At 42.2% G+C, this 18,593-nt stretch overlaps 1 protein-coding gene across 1 annotated transcript in view; it reads left to right on the top strand.

The window, feature by feature from the left end:
• Positions 1 to 18,441, top strand: part of LOC135078715 (mediator of RNA polymerase II transcription subunit 12-like) — a 43,787-nt gene extending 25,346 nt beyond the window's left edge. The window contains exons 34-53 of the mRNA XM_063973266.1: positions 2,504 to 2,591; positions 2,676 to 2,815; positions 3,338 to 3,461; positions 3,936 to 4,048; positions 4,394 to 4,547; positions 6,129 to 6,295; positions 6,329 to 6,505; positions 7,914 to 7,994; positions 9,184 to 9,391; positions 9,737 to 9,817; positions 9,917 to 10,056; positions 10,453 to 10,561; positions 10,650 to 10,748; positions 11,413 to 11,548; positions 14,351 to 14,466; positions 15,010 to 15,113; positions 15,392 to 15,656; positions 15,873 to 16,169; positions 16,261 to 16,338; positions 16,809 to 18,441. Of these exons, the coding sequence (XP_063829336.1) occupies positions 2,504 to 2,591; positions 2,676 to 2,815; positions 3,338 to 3,461; positions 3,936 to 4,048; positions 4,394 to 4,547; positions 6,129 to 6,295; positions 6,329 to 6,505; positions 7,914 to 7,994; positions 9,184 to 9,391; positions 9,737 to 9,817; positions 9,917 to 10,056; positions 10,453 to 10,561; positions 10,650 to 10,748; positions 11,413 to 11,548; positions 14,351 to 14,466; positions 15,010 to 15,113; positions 15,392 to 15,656; positions 15,873 to 16,169; positions 16,261 to 16,338; positions 16,809 to 17,009 (2,878 nt within the window). The 3' untranslated portion in view covers positions 17,010 to 18,441. The remainder of the gene's footprint in view (positions 1 to 2,503; positions 2,592 to 2,675; positions 2,816 to 3,337; positions 3,462 to 3,935; positions 4,049 to 4,393; positions 4,548 to 6,128; positions 6,296 to 6,328; positions 6,506 to 7,913; positions 7,995 to 9,183; positions 9,392 to 9,736; positions 9,818 to 9,916; positions 10,057 to 10,452; positions 10,562 to 10,649; positions 10,749 to 11,412; positions 11,549 to 14,350; positions 14,467 to 15,009; positions 15,114 to 15,391; positions 15,657 to 15,872; positions 16,170 to 16,260; positions 16,339 to 16,808) is intronic.
• The last annotated feature ends 152 nt before the right edge of the window (positions 18,442 to 18,593 follow it).

Here is an 18,593-nt window from a genome sequence, read left to right as displayed (position 1 = left end):
AATAAGCAGATAATGGTCAGCTGGGGTGGGGGTAAAAAACAGATAAGGATTGTTTATTTGTTTTAAATTTAGTTTGGGCTGTGTAACGTCATCAATAACATTCAACTTTAAATGCGGTTTTAACATGTAATTGCAATGGAAACTATTGTGAATAATATAGATTTGTTCGTAGTCTTAAGAAATACGTTAAAACCTTTGATAGACAGTGAGGAACTTTATAATCACCTTTTGCAGAAAATGGTACATTTGACAGAAGAAAACAGTGTTAAGTTAAAAAAAGTTTTGCCGGAATTTTTGTACTAATCTTAATGGACGATGGACAAACTGTCATCTATCTCTTCCCTAATTTTTAAGAGGAAACAGTGATTGGCTTGAATCTCCAATAGGCTAGTTTCCTTTTTGTTCCGTAAATTTTAATATAAAAATATATTGGACATGTATGTTTGTTTGATTGACAATTAAAAATTAATTGTCAATCAAACAAATAATTACAAAGTTATAGTGCGTTGAAGTTTCGCGCGACGTCACAAAGTGCTGCACTTTTACGCACTCACTGTTGTCACGGGCCTTTTCTTTAGAAATTTCGCACGCTTTATCTCTTTACATTTTCATTAGTTTTAAAAAGTGAAAAATACGTTTCGAGTAGTTTTTGATTAGCTTACTGACGGACTAATTAAAACTCTTGCTTTTTTACCCAGAAAACATCCCTATTAACTGGGTCTGGTAACTAGTTTTTGATGAAGACAAAATTGAGGAAAATGTTGGTTCAAAAACTGAACCTAGTGAAAAAACAACGTCAAATATAGACGCAATTAAAGACAACATGCCACCTTCTGCACTACATGCTTCAACTAGGGTGGGTGCACCAGTCCCACACCAGGAACCATTAGTACACCATTTCTTTTCACATCAAAATATTAACAATCTGTCGAATTTCCCGCCACTTTTGTTACGTTTGGTAGCACTGCCGTACTTCTACCAATAATTAGTCATAAATAAAAGCGACAAACACGACTTGGTACGATCTGGTCAACCTTAGGCACATTGCGACTTTCCACATTGATTGTTAAATAAAAATAAACCTTACAGCTATTAAGTAAATTGGAATAAGCTACTTGATTCTATGATAGACAAGGAGTAGTTAATTCTTTTTTTTGCAATTATTGTTGTAATAATTGAGTCACAATATCAAAATTACTTTTAAAATGTCGCTTATTCGGTTTGTTACTGGTTCACCCACCCTACTTCCTTTATCCCGAGGAAACCGTTACATATATTAACTCCGAAACAGAAAAAAAGACGTGTGGCGCGTCTAAGTGAGTATTATTCTCCTGAAGAAATAAACGCAGCTACTATACATACATACATTAAAAAGATCTGAGGGCCTAGTGTGAGTTTACATCAAATGCGCTAACTAGTGAGCGTGTCAAAAAAATACATTAAATGTATGACGGATTGTACAGCGCCCCTAGCGGGAAACGTTCAAAAACTAAAATTTTCATACATTGTGAGCGCGTAGTAGTCGAAGCATGTAGTGTAGAATAATTTTCTGCAAAAGGTGATTATAAAGTTCCTCACTGTATCAAAGGTTTTAACGTATTTCTTAAGACTACGAACAAATCTATATTATTCACAATAGTTTCCATTGTAATTACATGTTAAAACCGCATTTAAAGTTGAATGTTATTAATGACGTTACACAGCCCAAACTAAATTTAAAACAAATAAACAATCCTTATCTGTTTTTTACCCCCACCCCAGCTGACCATTATCTGCTTATTCGCAAAACACGTTAATTACGAGGTATGTGTAACTTAATCGTTGTTTTAAAGTCATGTGCTGATAGGAAAGAAAGGGTTCAACAGATTCTGAGAATAGATAACAATGTCACCTAACGATAAAATCACTTTCTAGTACCGTAATCGACGTTTTTTCTAAAAAAAAAGAACTAAAATACAATTACAAGAAGAGTCAAATTTAATTTTTTTTCGGAATCGTTTAACAGGCTAAGTTGCGGTTTCGAGCAGCTGGAAATAGCTTAGAATATTAGTAAATAATACAGTTATACCGACCTAAGTTGTTTCAAGTCACGATCTAGCAGGTCTTCGGAGAAAATTAGTACTTTATATCTCGTTTCATACAAAAAAACCACAATTTATTTTTTTTAAGCAAAACTATCAGGTTTAGAGAAAAATGTGATATGACATGTCGTGATGAGTGAGCAAAGGACTATCGATTGGCAATTTTTAAAATTCGATTTTCCGGAAAAAATCCCTATGTCCACTTTAATGCCATTTCGATCCACCGTGCGCGATACAAAATCTACGAACGTTGTAAAGCCTAAAGGTTTTAGAAAAAAAAGCGCGCTGTCGACACACGTTTAAAAAACGAGGTGAGCACAGGCCCTAACACGTAATGTAAACGCGTCATCTCGCAATATATTCTCTTTTAGTAGATAATGTGTGTACCTACTAATGTTAATAAACATAATTATCTGTAACAGGTTGCTACACATGATTTGCTATCCAGATTCAGCGAGTCATACACATCCAGATTTGGACCAAAAGACGATGATAACTCGTTTGTTAGAGGTAATCATTTGTGCTTATTTTTGCCCAACATAATGTTAACATACCCTACACTTTCGATTGATCGTTAATTGTTTTCATTCATAGAACTTAGAGCAGTGGTCACTTCGTATGTCGTGGCTGGATCTGCAGCTGATGTTCAAGCAGTTTCCGAATGGGTCGTCTGAGCTGAGCGCGTGGCTCGATACGGTCGCACGCGCTGTCATCAATGTCTTCCAACAACCGGCGCCGCCCCCGCCGGATAAGGACAGGTAATCATCTCTCTGTCTGTAAAAACTTTCCCCCGGGACAAACTTGACCTTCCTTGGTTGGGTTATTATGGCGGTCAAGCTGTAGATCATGGCTACACAGGAGTTGCAGCGGTGGGAACGAGAGGTGGGAACAGTCCCGTGTCTGTAAAAAGTAAACAGCTGGTAAAAGCTGAATGCGACAAGCCGAAGACAGGGTAAAATGGCGAGCGTTGGGGTTAAAGTGCGTTCATTTTCCATGATGAAATAAAAAGGCAAGATAAGCCTTTAAATGTCCCGCAGCAGGGTAAAGGCCTCACTCCAACTGTGGTGTGAATTTTTGTATCATAATGTGACTTGCTCGTAATTGTTTGCAAAACCACGCCCACTGTCTTTGAGGCCACACCCACTTTTCTATTTCAAGCCTTATTTCACTGTTCGTTTCAGCCAAATGACGTCTTCTGTTCTGTATTTCACTGTATTACTTTATATTGTAGTTATGTTCTTTATTGCTTGATTCAGGACCGGCACAGACCGCAGCGTGGTCAGTACCAGCAAGTGGTCAGAGTCGGTGTGGCTTGTAGCACCGCTGGTTGCCAAGCTGCCTCCCGCTGTGCAAGGCCGCGTGCTGAAACAAGCTGGCCAGGTAAGATACACAGTGTTTTGTTTTCTTCTTCGATGACAATAAGGCCCAGAACAGACGGTGAAACGCGACTGCAACGAAACTGGAACTGCTAGTTATTTTTGAGTTGCATCTAAGTTTCTGCCATAGCGTCCGTTGAGAGACCACACATGACGCGACCAGTTTGAAACTTTCAGTTTCATTTTATTTTATTTTATTTATTTGGTTCACTCTTCAGAATCATCACAAAGTTGCGTTTCACCTTCGTTTCATTTCGTTGCAGTTGCGTTTCACCGTCTGTTCTGGGCCTAAGTATTTAAAATACGAAAAGTTAGATACACAGTACACAGTGTTTTGTTTAAAAATAATGAGATAGCTGTCCTTTATTGTAATTGTAGAATAGCTACAGTGTTTTGTTTTCTTCGATGACAGTGTTAAAAATAAAAAAAGAAACGTCACGGCATGGCATGGGTAAAAGACTTTTTTGGTATTCTCCAGATATTGGAAAGCGGATGGGGTGCCGGCTGTAGCGGTAACTGCTCTAGTGGAAGCGGCAGCAGCGGTGGCTCCCACCGCGACTGCAAGAGCCATCAGAGTCCCAGCTATAAAGGGTAAGTCTAATTATTGATCTTACTTAATTGTAATGTTGTCGAAAATTATTTTTTTTTTTTTTTTACTAGTGAATGTACTTTTGCACGTTGATTGCTCTCTAAAATAGCTTCTTGTTAACACCGATTTGCCCTGATAGTGGTGCTACTTAAAAATTAGTTAGCGGAAAGAATGTTATATTTTGAACTAATCTGAAGCATCGTGACCTGACAATGTAGACGTGTCCGAAAGAAAGCCTTGGTTTTTATCATTACTGCTACCCGCTAAGTTGACTTAATTAACAAACTGTTTAGTAAACTGTTTGTATACCTATTACAAATAAATAAATAAATAAATAAATCACTCAGGTCGTCAAGCGGCGGCGGTGGTGGTAAACGCGGCGTGGGCGGCGGCGCCTGCGCAACTGCCTGCGGCTGCGGCGGCGGCGGGCAAGTGCGTCTTGCCAACGAACCGCTGCTATCTCTCGTACTGACTTGCTTACGTCACCAGGACGACCAGAAGGTATGACGTACGACTCATGTTGAATTCTCCAGTATCATATACACTGGTAAAAATATTCTTCTGTAATGAGCGTAACTGCCCTCCCCTACCCCTTACAAGTCCCCCATCTCAGCTTACAAGGCGGTGGCACTGCAGCAGAGTACCGCACCGTTTGTAGTGTCTTAGAAATTTGCTCATGCCCGCGGCATCCGCAACCTGAAGAAAATTAAAACATAAATTGTGTGTGACCCGTAGCGTGTAATTTTACGCCTGCGGGCCAATCCCGTTCGTAAATCGCTGAGCCATTGCCAACTTTTTTGACAGTTTTATACACCGTGTTACTTTGCATTCTTGCCATATTCACAGAGATAAAAGTAGGTAACAATACCTATTATTTAAGATAAACAAGAGACTCCCATAAAGAAAGTACACTAAGATTTTGGTAAATTTGGTTTTTCAGTACAAATTGGAATAAACCAATTTTGTCTCGCACGTTCTACAGGTGCAAGTGGAATAAACCTAGTGGGCGTGGCCTAGTTCTTAATTTTATGGCTTTGGGTACCAGCCTTTTTATCCAGTCATAATAACTATTTTAAAATACTCTTCAGTTGATTTCAGATTTTCCTTTCTACTTTACGGGCTTAGGACCATCAAAAATACGTAATAATTAATAGGGTTTCAATTAATTTACAACATTGTACCCTATTTTTACAAATAAATAAATTAAGTATGAAATGAAATCACCTTATTCACAATTAATTATTTATTCATAAGTTAGGAACTTACAAAGTTTACGTACTGCGAAGCAAGTGTTCAAAGTGTCCTCCGTTCTGATGAAGGCACAGTCTAGCACGGCGAAGCGTAGGTTTTTCACTTTAGTTTTCGCAACACATAAACGTTTTGTATCACAGTTTCACTAAAACAATCCTTTCATGTAACGCGTTTACACTGTTTATCTCTTCTGCGCATACCAGTCGTTTCAAGTCACTCCAAAAATCCATTGGTGTCAGGTTCGAGGATCGTGGTGGCCAAGCTACTGGACCCCTCGTCCAATCCACTGTTCACCAAACGTATTATTCGCGCACTTGACGTCCTTATTGTGGGGGAGCACCATCCTGCTGGTAGTAGAGCATTTGGTGTAACGCTAAGGGTACGTCATCAAGCATTTCGTCTAAGACGTCTTGCAGACACTCCAAGCACCATTTTGATTAACTTATTCGTTGTTTGAATACACTTCAGTCATTTTTGTATTATTTATAACGTGATTTGTGTTTGATGGATTTCTCAGTTTTTTACAAGTGTCAAAAAGACATTTTAAAGACAATAGATTGCAATAGATATTTAAAAATACAATAAAAAGTAAAAAAGTCTCCATCGCCATCGCCAACAAGTGATGTGCATGCGTTACGATAATTAGTGGTGTGTTTAACAGATTGTCGATAAAATAAAATACTCAAGATTAAAAAAAATTTTTTTCGGGCATTATTTTTTTACGGATTTGTGTTCAGTATCAGTAATATAGTAACCTCTGTAAATATGGCAAGAATGCAAAGTAACACCCTGTATTTATAATTTAACGTAATGATCTTACTTCAATTGCAGCAAGAGAGCCTACTGAGCTCCATCCACGCGCAACTACAACACTACCTGACGCACGCGCGCGACCACGAGCGCTCGGCGTGCAGCGACACGTGGCAGGACGAGGCGGCGCCCGAGGCGCTTCAACTGCGCTTCTCGCTGGCGGGCGGCATGTTCGACACCATCCGCAGGTAGCCACGCTTAGTGTATTACAGGGAGGACACTACTGGCCCTCAAGAGAGCCCACTGAGCTCCATCCACGCGCAGCTACAACACTACCTGACGCACGCGCGCGACCACGAGCGCTCGGCGTGCAGCGACACGTGGCAGGACGAGGCGGCGCCCGAGGCGCTTCAACTGCGCTTCTCGCTGGCGGGCGGCATGTTCGACACCATCCGCAGGTAGCCACGCTTAGTGTATTACAGGGAGGACACTACTGCCCTCAAGAGAGCCCACTGAGCTCCATCCACGCGCAGCTACAACACTACCTGACGCACGCGCGCGACCACGAGCGCTCGGCGTGCAGCGACACGTGGCAGGACGAGGCGGCGCCCGAAGCGCTGCAGCTTCGCTTCTCACTGGCGGGTGGCATGTTCGACACCATCCGCAGGTAGCCACGCTCAGTATACTAGCAGGGAGGACACACCACTGGCCCTCAAGAGAGCCCACTGAGCTCCATTCACTCGCAGCTACAACACTTCTCGCTGGCGGGCGGCATGTTCGACACCATCCGCAGGTAGCCACGCTCAGTGTAATAACAGGGAGGATACACCACTGGCCCTCAAGAGAGCCCACTGAGCTCCAAGCTCCATTCACACGCAGCTACAACACTACCCGACGCACGCGCGCGACCACGAGCGCTCGGCGTGCAGCGACACGTGGCAGGACGAGGCGGCGCCCGAGGCTCTGCAACTGCGCTTCTCGCTGGCGGGCGGCATGTTCGACACCATCCGCAGGTAGCGACGCTTAGTGTACTAGCAGGGAGGACACACCACTGGCCCTCAAGAGAGCCCACTGAGCCCCATCCACGAGCAGCTACAACACTACCTGACGCACATTTTGGACATATGCCGGTTTGCTTATAATCAATCCCAATCCAAATCTATCCGTCAACTGTTAAATTTGTATGTGTGTTTGGTCATTGGCATTAGCCTTCCAGCAGAGAGGAATACGACCACCCGTCGTCGAGCGTCCACGTCGAGCGAGATTAAACCAATGGCATTCTTAGATTGCGGCCTGTAAGCTGCAAGTGAAAACGTGTCATAGCGTAGCGTCGTCAGTAGCGTGCCGCGACGCGACCGTGTCTTATTACGTCAGCCAACCAGGAGCACGATTTGCTAGTGAATTTTAGAAGGTAGTGTTCCTGCAATAGAGACAAGGACCTAATGATGATAGTGATCGGACACTTGCTCACAGACGTCCGTCTACAATGAAGGCTATCGTTTTAGCGCTCACCAGTTGGCGCCACTGTAGAGTAAGGTCCTGTCACTTGCTAGTAGCGAAGACAGTGGCACCAACTGGTGAGCGCTGAAGTGGTAGGAGGACTATCGCATTTGCACTCATCAAGATGGCGCCACTGTAGAGTAAGGTCCTGTCAATCGCCAGGGATGCCAACTGTTGAGTATAAAAACGATAGCCCTCATTGACAAAAATCGCGCGACCGAACGTTGCGGTTTCGTCTCGTGACGAGATTATTATTAACAATTCATAAATCTCTGTAAAATGTAATTGAAGTATGTAAGTCATCAGCATCACGCAAGCATGTGGTAGTAAGAGGCACAATTTAAGTATTTTATCCCGTTTTCTCAGGTCCTATCAGCTGATCTCCGACTGGGCAGTGTTGCTGACGCAGCTAGTGGCGCACCAAGTGGTCGACGCGTACAACAATAGGTAACTAGTGAGGTGGTGTGGGTTCAATGGTTTGCATCGCGATTGCACACTGCTGAGTGACGTGACGTTTGGTTTGAATTTGGAACCTTTTGTCCAGGTTTAAAAGTAAAGAAATTCACAGACTTAAACTGGTCTTCATTGATTCATGTCATTGATTGTTTTCACTCCTTGTTACTGTTATTTCCTTGTTTTCTGTGTGTGGTCTGGGACTTAACCAGTTCATCAATGTGTGCAGCTAGCACCATACGCTTTCACGGAGGAGGATCGCTAACGACATAACCTACACAGCAAGTCGTCCATTACCCTTCACACCATTCAGCGCTTCGGTGCGATGTGGATTCAGGGGGCACGATCATTTCAATGTTACCTTCATACCATTACACCGGGCTTTTGGTTTACTTCCGCAAATAAATCAAAATTACACATTTTCCACTAGCTTCCAATAATCTATTAAAATTTTGCACATGCTGTAATTATTGTCGTAATAGAGGTAGATGTAGTATACCTATCCTTTTCTCCACTAGTTTAGTCAGTCCTGTGGTTCCGGCTGAATAGAATAGGACCACCCCCACTTTACCCATGGATGTCGTAAGAGGCGACTAAGGGACAATGGGAACGTCAAGGTTGGAGAGGTCCAACCCGTCTGGCTAGTGTGGGAAATGTAGGCCAATCTACCATTAGCCTCTGGTATTTTTTTTTTATTTTTCTTTATTCGGAAACTTCATAACATTACAAACAGGTAATCTCATAGTTATTGAATTAGATACAGTCGTCCTCCTACAGTGGAGAATAAATGGCCTGATAATAATGATGATTTGAATTTACTATTTATGAAACATTTTTGGCAATAACCAAATCAAAAAATATTTATTTCAAATACAATACTTATTACATGTCTACTACAAATACGCCTCTCTTGTAGCGGAGTTTTGGGCTGACACTGTATAGGTTAGTTGTCGACACGACATGAAAAAGAATACGGCAGCTACGAAAACTTAGAATTAACTGCACCCTCCGTCTCGCAATGGAAATTGTGCTACATAAACCTCTATCACTGACAATGTTATGTACAAACCAAAAAACAAAACACAACCGTGAACAAAGGAACCCTGGATCCGCCAATGGTGCTACTGACGACTTGTTGCGTAGCATGGCTGACCGGGCGGTGTATCTACAAACGTTAATGTAGTCTGTGTCGCAGCAACCTGTTCACGACATTGATCGACATGCTCGCCACGCTCATCCATTCGACGCTCGCGGACGGAGGTGACGACAACAATAGGAAGCACTACCAGAATCTGATGAAGAAGCTGAAGAAGGAGTTGGGAGACCGCCACGGGCCGTCCGTGCAGGCTGTCAGGCAGTTATTACCGCTGTCGAAGAACACCATTATAGAGGTCAGTTTGGTTACTCTTGCTGTTTTTTTTTTTTGCTGAGGGAAACATTTTTTTTTTACCAATGCTTAACCTTTTTTGATACTCAAGTGAAAGCGCTGTATCAAAGCTTAAACTTTTTTTGATTCTCAACATAAAGTAGCCATGTTCAGTTATCGATAAAAGAGTCGCTATAATGAGCTTTTCAGGCGATAGAAAGTTGGAAAATGTAACACTTCTTCACACCTAGTTTGGGAACTAGCAGTAATCTTAAGTTGTTGTAAGACTTTTATAAGTTCTTCGATTCTCTTTATCCTGATTCAGAACTTTAGTTGAGAATAATTGGTAATATAAACATTTACTTTTTAGGTCATCGCCTGCGAGCCACTGGGATGTCTCGTGGATCAAAAGGGGAACAAGATTACTGGATTTGACAGCGACAAGAAACAGGTACAAAAAAATAGTATTTTTTCCGAGACCTTTTTACAAACGCTTGCTAGAATTTGAACTCTTTTGAACTCTACAATATTATAAATTCTCGTGCGCCAGGGTCTTCGGCTGACGGACAAGCAGCGGGTGTCGTCGTGGGAGCTGATGGAAGGTGGCAGGAACCCCGCCCCCCTGTCGTGGGCGTGGTTCGCCGCCACCAAGATCGAGAGGAAACCGCTCACTTACGAAAATGCCCATCGGTCAGTTAATTAATCAATTGGATATGGTTCCCACTGTATTTTGAATCATATTCCCTCGGGTTAAGGTTCAAATACAAAATTTGAACTCACTATACCCGTGGAAGGGTTAACGTAAATTGGACTTCAATGACTCATAGACCTTTTTGCCTCATACCACTGTTGTAAAGATAAAGATTCTATCAATCTATCTAAAGCCTGGTCCGTGAGCACGTAGAATCCCGTCCAATGACCCCAAGCTACCCATCCCTATCGCTCGCGCGTAATTATGTTGCGAGCGATAGGGATGGGTAGCTTGCTTAAGCTTTAGCTATAGTCTGACATAAAATGAAGCTTTTTGATATTTTATTGCATATTGCTTTTTATTAACTCATGTAATACGAGGTTATGTGTTTGTAGGTTACTGAAATATCACACGCACAGCCTGGTGAAGCCTCTAAGTTATTATCTGGAACCACTGCCACTGCCGCCAGAAGACCTCGAAACGAATGACAGCAAGCAAGTAAGCGTGAGTTACATCAAAACCTACTTAAATACTTTAAAAGTTAAACTTTACTGTAGTCAACAAACTGAAAATATATTTGTGTGTATAACAGGACAATGGAAGCCTAGACTCAAGTCCTACTGGATCTGGGAAAGGCAGGTCACGATCAGCACCTTGCAAGAAAATCAAGAAGCAAAAGGTTACAACACCGGTAAGTAATTATGTACTGTAAACTTTACGTCATCTGTGATAGGTGTTACTTTACAACAAATACCTATGTATAGTTGGAAGTGGTGTCGCTGTAAATTCATTAAACAGCCCTATTGAAATATTTACGAGTGGTGGCAATCGCGAGTGTCTAACGCGATATCCAGTGGCCATCCGCTGCCGTCAGTGCCTCCGAAAGCCATAACGCCGCCTGTAGTTAGCGTAACTCGTTAGAGATGGCGCCACTGCTGCACTGAGGTGCGTCAAAATAACTATAGTTCTTCTAACTCACAAAGGCGATTGAGCTTGTGTACGTGTACACACGCCCACACTGTTAACTATCCATTTCCGTTTTTGCTCTCGCTCTAATCAAATGGCGATTCGAGACGGCATGGCGAGATGACATGACTTTCAATGGGCAATTAACACTGCTGGCGATAGTACATGCACATAACGATAGTGTAATGTCTATCAAAACTTTTGAAAAACGAAAAATAGTGAGCCACCACACATGTAAAGCTCACTCGCCTTCGTGAATTGCAACAACGTCAGCACGTCATCTTAGATTGCCGATTAGGAATCTTAAATGAGGCAGATAATGCCGTATGCTATTTTTTCGAATCATGTACTCATTTATGTGGCAATAACGGCTTAATTTTGAAATCCAGACCAACGGCAGCAGCGGGCCGGGCAGCAACGGCAGCGCCAACGGCATGGCGGCGGCGCCCGCGCAGCAGCCGCAGTTCATGCAGCAGCAGCAGCAGTGGTTCCCGCCGCCCGGACAGAACTACTACAACCCGCCGGGTAAATAAAGCATAGCTCCCTAATGAAGAACTTAACCAATAATCTCGAGTTATAACTCTAAGGAAAACTTCTTTGTAGTCTATTGGGTAAGTTACACTATGCGCGAAATTGATCGCCTCGCGAACACGCGTAAGGAAGTACGAGTGACGCATAGAGATTGCAATCCGGATTATTCGAAATTCGAAAATATCTGAAAAATCCGGATTTTGAGGCATTAAAAAAATCCGGATTCTTACTTCGAAATCCGGTTTTTTTGAATATTTTTACCCCAAAAATTTTATCATAAAATCATAAACCAAAATATCTATTGAATGCAACATGGATGCAAAACAAGCGAAGTTTTGATTGAACGCACCCGCACTTCGTCGCACAACCACAGAATAAGTAATAGGCACAACACTCACACCTGCACTGTGCCTGCACAATGACGCGTCATGCCGCATGCGTAAGTGAATTAGCTAGTCGGCCAGTAAGTTTTATACGAGACGCTGATTCTGAAACCCATATCGCTGAGTTTTAAAGAGCAGCTAAATCAGCAAATATCCCTTGCAAGTGTAAGTCATCATCGTCATCATCATCTCAGCCATAGGACGTCCATTGCTGAACATAGGCCCCCCAATGCTTTCCATGTTGCCTGGTTGCTAGCGACCTGCGTCCAGCGCCTTCCTGCTACCTTTATGATGTTATCGGTCCACCTTGTAGGTGGACGTCCCACACTGCGTTTTCCGGTACGCGGCCTTCACTCCAAATTCAAATTCAAATTATTTATTGCATGTCACCCCAGAACCTTGCTGCCCCATCGGCCGTCAGTTCTGCGTACTATGTGCCCTGCCCATTGCCATTTCAGCTTGTATCCGTCGGGCTAGTATGTCAGCGACTTTAGTTCGTTTACGGATCTCCTCATTTCTGATTCGATCTCGTAAAGAAACACCGAGCATAGCCCTCTCCATAGCACGCTGTGCAATTTGAGCTTCTGTATAAGGCCTATAGTGAGAGGCCACGTTTCCGAACCATAAGTCATCACTGGTAACACACATTGGCTGTAGACCTTAGTCTTCAGGCACTGCGGTATTTTGGCCGAAAAGATTTTGCGTCGTTTCCCAAACGCTGCCCAGCCGAGTTGGATTCGACGATTGACATCTATCTCGAAATTGGACCTACCCAGCTGAATCGTTTGTCCGAGGTAGACATACTTGTCAACAATCTCGAGAATTGAGCTCCCAACCGAAACTGGGTAGGGCGCAACATGGACATTGGACATAAGCTTTGTTTTCTCCATATTCATCCGCAGGCCAAGTGTAAGTATAGATCTTCAACCTCGCCCATCAAATTCTCCCAGCGGATCCGATTTGCTTACATTAATTCATCTCGAAATGTTATTGTATGAGAATGGGGGTGATTGTGGAGAAATCCTTAAAAGAGTTCTAAACAGGTTGTTGGCTATACCGTCAACCATTTAGCTGGGTTGATGATGGAGTCAAGAGGTGACCATAGGAACTCTTAAACGAAACGGCGGAATCGCATCGAACTTGGGTTCGTTGGATTTGTCTTTTCGAGCACTTTAGTGCTAGATGATGCCCAGGGTCCTGATGATGGATTCGGGAGGTGGCCATAGGAACTACTAAACGAAACGGTGGAAACTCATCGAATTTGGGTTTGTTGGATTTGTCTTATCAAGCACTTAAGTGCTAGATGATGTTCAGGGTCCTGATGATGAAGTCAGGAGGTGGCCATAAGACTCCTAACCGAAACGGCAGAAACTTATAGAGTTTGAGTTCGTTGGATTCGTGTTCCCGAGCACTTTGGTCGTAAGTAATGACCTGAGATTGAAATACAACTTAAAAGTGTAAAATAAAATTATAATAAAAAAATGAGCTCCCCTGGCCTACCTGGAAATCTTTATAGACTTCGGACAGGTCTGCCGTAGTAAAGACAATCTGTTCAGGTGTCAGGTAGGGATTCTTGGATGTATCAAACTTGGAGTGCAAGTGTGGTTTTGTTTCCCAGTCGACGAAGCACATGATGTCGTGCCCTGCGTGCCCAAACAACTGCAAGCAGGAAGATTTAATGAATGCTACTGACAACGCCACTCTTGTGGCGGAGTTTTGGGCTGACGCTGTGTAGGTTTGTTGTCGACACGACAAGAAGAAGAATAAAAAAAATATTTTATAGGTACAAGCAAGTTATTATTCTGAAATGCAGTTGTACTAAAATGAAAAAAATAATGCAAGGTTCAAATAATTTCGAAAGCTTGTAGCGCAAACCGAAAAAAGAGGAATAAATTCCATGCGCGATAATAAAATAAAACGCTTTTGTTCAAATACTTGCATCTTTTTGAAAAAAAAACTACGTTTTATTTAAATTAAATTGATGGTTTAAAAAATTTACCCAATATTCGAAAAATCCGGATAATCCGGATTTGTACGTAACACAAATCCTGAAAACCGGATTTAAGAAAAATCCGGATTTTGCAATCTCTAGTGACGCACGGCGCAACGAACTAAACTGCGTGTTTACACTATCTTATTCGATCAATTTCGCGCATAGTGTAACTGCGCCATATAAACTCATAAGTTAATTTCTATTCTGCTTGCTTTGAAATTGACGAAATATTGACGTCATCATCATCATCTTCTATTACACATACAAAGTTTACGGGAGAATCGTGTTTTGACAGCTTACAAAAAGTGTGTTAAGAAAAAGTGTTTCAAATTACCCAAAACATTTATGCTGCGTGCGCTGCAAATTAATGTTCAACAGAAGATGTTATAATGCTGATTTTAATAATTAAATGCTTTGCAGCTGGCGTGAGTCCCCGCGGAGTGGCCCCGCCATCCAACACGCAGTCCAAGCAGGCGCTCAGCAATATGCTGCGCCAGCGGCTGCCCTTCAACCAGATGTCGCAGATGCAGGTAAATGTGTGTAATCAACCAACAACTTATTATCTTTCTCTAATTTTTTAATTACAAATGAAACAAACTTATTACCGAATTTATCAGTTACTAGCGGCCGCCCGCGACCTTAGGGGTGGAGTTTCGTAAAATCCTTTCTTAGCGGATGCCTACGTCATAACATCTGCCTGAATGCCAAATTTCAGACCGATCCGTCCAGTGGTTTGAGCTGTGCGTTGATAGATCACTATGTCAGTCAATCAGTCAGTCAGTCACCTTTGAGTTATATATTTTAGACTACAGTTCTAGCGCATAACTGAGTGCTTGAGGTAATGGAAGCGGCACGAGAGGCTGTTTTTGTGAACGTCAGCGAGACTTGTGTTTCAGACTTATATGCTCTGTCATATTGTCACCACTTTCGTGCGGCTATTTCATTCGGATTGAATGAAATTGACAGAATGTAATCGCTCCGCCCCTTGGTGAAAACCGGGCCTTAGTTATGAGACCTGTAATTTAGATTTAGCCAATCAGGAACTTTACCAACCAACAATTCGTTATTTCAACTTTTAGCAAGGGACCGGGTATCCAGGAGCCCCCCCTCATGCAAGAGCGCCTTTCCCGCGCCAAGGCATGAGGCAGATGCAGCCTAACCAAATGGGGCAGATGCAACCGACGTAAGTGTAAAGACCACAATAATTTTGAATGGCACGTAATGTTGTATTTTAGGAACTATCCTAGTATCCATAATACATCTAGTCCGCTTTCACGACAGATTAACATCTAATACGATAACTACCAACTGTATCATTTATTATAAATAATTAAAAAAATCGAACTGCCTAAGGCGGGAAGAGTTTTTCAAGTTGTTTATTTAAGTTTGAGAAGCGACTCTAATAGCTAAGAAAATTTTAATAACTATTGTGTCATTATGTAAGTAATTCAATTCTTGCAGTCAAATGAATCCTATGGGAGGAATGAGCCAAATGGGACCAATGGGCCAAATGGGCGGAGTCCATATGCCGGGGCAAATGGGAGCCGGACAGATGGGCGCGGGACAAATGGGGGCGGGCCAGATGGGCGCGGGGCAAATGAACCAGGGCCAGATGGGAGGCATGGGTGGACAGATGTTCGGAGGACAGTATGGTGGGATGCAGCAAGGATACGGAGGCTATGGGCAGCAGATGATGCAAGGAGGGCAGCAACAGATGATGAATCAGGTATTAAAATATTAATTATTGGCGATTTAATGAAATTAATTACATATTTATAACGTGTATTCGCAGGCTAGATGAAGAACCAGGCTCCCAAGAGAGACTTGAGCTCTTTCGTTCGTTTGTTCGTTTCAGCCAAATGACGTCCACTGCTGGACAAAGCTCTTTAATTTATTGATTAATTGAGCTCTTTAATTTATTTCAATATTGTCTATTTTCCAGGGAATGGGACAGGGTGTAAACCAGATGGGTCAACAAGTGAACCCTATGGGCCAACAAGTCAACACAATAGGCCAAAATGTAGGCCAGATGAGTCAAGGCGTGGGCCAGTCGGGGCAAATGCCTCAGGGCATGGGTCAAATGGCCCAAGGAATGGGGCAGATGGGGCAACCCATGGGCCAGATGGGGCAAATGGCCCAAAGCGGAGCCATGGGTGGCATGAACAACCAAGGTGGCAATATGGGCCCACAAGGGGGTAACGCGATGGGCGGATTCCCTGGACAACAATCATTCCAACAGGTATGTATTCGAGTAATTTAATTATTTATTAAATAACTAAATACATGACGTGTGTATCGATATTGTTAATAATTGCTCTGTTTTTCTTTAGAATATGATGGGAGGTCGCGCAAGCCAAGAGGCATACCTTGCTCAACAGAGGCAAAATGCTCGTCCACAATATATGCAGGTTAGTTTTAACGTATCACTACATAGTATAAAACAAAGTCGCTTTCCGCTGTCTGTTCCTATGTATGCTTAGATCTTTAAAAGTACGCAACGGATTTTGATGCGGTTTTTTAAATAGATAAGAGTTATTCAAGAGAAAGGTTTATATGTATACTTAGCACCCATGCGAAGCTGGGGTGGGTCGCTAGTTTTTACTAGAAGTAATTATGATATCGCAAGGAGGTAATGATTTTATAATATTTTCACTTTCTTTACATTTTATAACTTCTTATTAATTTATGCAAATTTAAACAAAATAGTGCCAGTAAAGCGAGGGAATAAGGGAAGCGCTGGACGCAGGCCGCTACCAATCGATCAACATGGAAAGCATTGGGGGAGGCCTATGTTCAGCAGTGGACGTCCTATGGCTGAAATGATGATGATGATGATGAGTGCCAGTAGATGTATTCATGTACGTAATTCTCCTTCCAGGCGCCAAACGTAACTATGGGTGGAATGGGCGGTCCCGCGCCACCTTACCCGCGCACGATGCAGCCGCAGCAGAGCGCTCAGTACCAGCAGCAGATGACGCAGCAGCGCATGCGACAGCAGATGCTGGCTATGCAGCAGCAGCAACAGCAGGGCCCGCTAGTTCAGCATCTACAGCGACAGCCTTACCAGCCACCGTACTAATAAATTGACTACACTCGCGAGCAAAAGTATATCGCCCTGTTTGTTAAGAACGACCGTAAGAACTAAATGACTAAGCCCGGTCCGTGAGCACGTAGAATTTTGTCCAATGACCCCTAGCTACCCATCCTTATCGCTCGCGCGTAATTATATTGCTGTCGCAACTGTGCGACTGGCACCCGCACGAGCGATAAGGATGGGTAGCTTGGGGTCATTGGACAAAATTCTACGTGCTCACGGACCAGACTATAATAGAAGATAAATAAAAATGGTACCATTTTAAAGGTATATTTGATACCATAGATACATTCATAGGCATTCAGTTCTTAAGATGGCTCGGAACAAAACACAAGGGGGTGATTCCATACTTTTGCTCGTAAGTATAGAATCAACCCTGACGCTTCTATGTGGATGTGATGGAGAATCATAGCCACGCAGCAGCTGCAAAGCTAGTAGATTCTGTTTACTTGCAGCGTTAACTCTCCAGCCGTCCCAATAAACTGTCATATCAACTGAAAATTCTCGCTTATTCAAAGCAACTACGTTATGGATTGTAAGCGTTACAAAAACTATGGTATTGGTAGAAAAGTAGAATATCCTATATTCATATTTTGTCAGAAATATAAATTATGTTCTGTAGTACATGTAAAGGCCCATTAGATTAGATGCACCGAACTCATTCCAAGTAAGTTTCGCGCGTCTCGAGAATTTTGAAATGGTACTGCCGCTCTTGCAGTCGACAATTCATATAAAGAAATAGTTTTATACGCAAGTGCCTCCGCATGCTTTGGTGGTTTCCCCAAACGAAATATCCAAGAGAATATTTTATCTAGAAAAAAAAAGAATTCTAGCTAAGCTACCCGTATGAGGCGTCTTTATAAACTGACTGACAGATCACTACCGGTGGTGTCTTTGTAAAATTAAGATCTATGCCTATACCACTGTAAGGCCTTCAGTATATAGTAATAAGAATAATTTAATAATTATTTTGAATTAAATGTAAATTATATCGAATATTATAATTAGGTACAATTTATATGCATAGTAGGATTAAGAATTAATCTGTATCTTTAGAGTTTAAGTGAGACAACATTATCACCGGCTCCTGAGGTCGGCGACAATAATTAGCAGCTTGAATGATGAACCAATCACAGCAATGAACAATGCTGATAACTCTTGTCAGAGCACAGAAACTGGCGATCTGTCTGGTACAAACTTAAAGTGTACTTTCAAATTATATTTTTCTAGGTCCCTTTATTATTTTTATATTATGTCCTTTTGTATTTGAGCTAATTATGATACGTTTGTTTAAAATTTATTTCGGAACACTGAGTTTGATAATTATTTATGTAGTACTCGTATTTTGTACTCGATAATCTCCCAAATAATGTAAATAATGTTACATAATATTATACAATGACTTAGATGAATGAAATGTGGTGTTTTATTTGCAATCGTGATAAACTTATTATGCAGAACACCTTGATTTAAATAAGTATTTCTACAGAGCTAAACACGACCTGCCTGGGGACTCAAGGGCATAGAGTCTTGAAAGTGCCGAGTTAATTTCTGTTATAGTTTTACAAG

Source organism: Ostrinia nubilalis, chromosome 2 (assembly GCF_963855985.1).
Source record: "Ostrinia nubilalis chromosome 2, ilOstNubi1.1, whole genome shotgun sequence".
In the NCBI taxonomy this organism is placed as follows: domain Eukaryota; kingdom Metazoa; phylum Arthropoda; class Insecta; order Lepidoptera; family Crambidae; genus Ostrinia; species Ostrinia nubilalis.
Note: the sequence above shows the minus strand (reverse complement) of the source record. Positions and strands in the feature narration are given on the sequence as shown.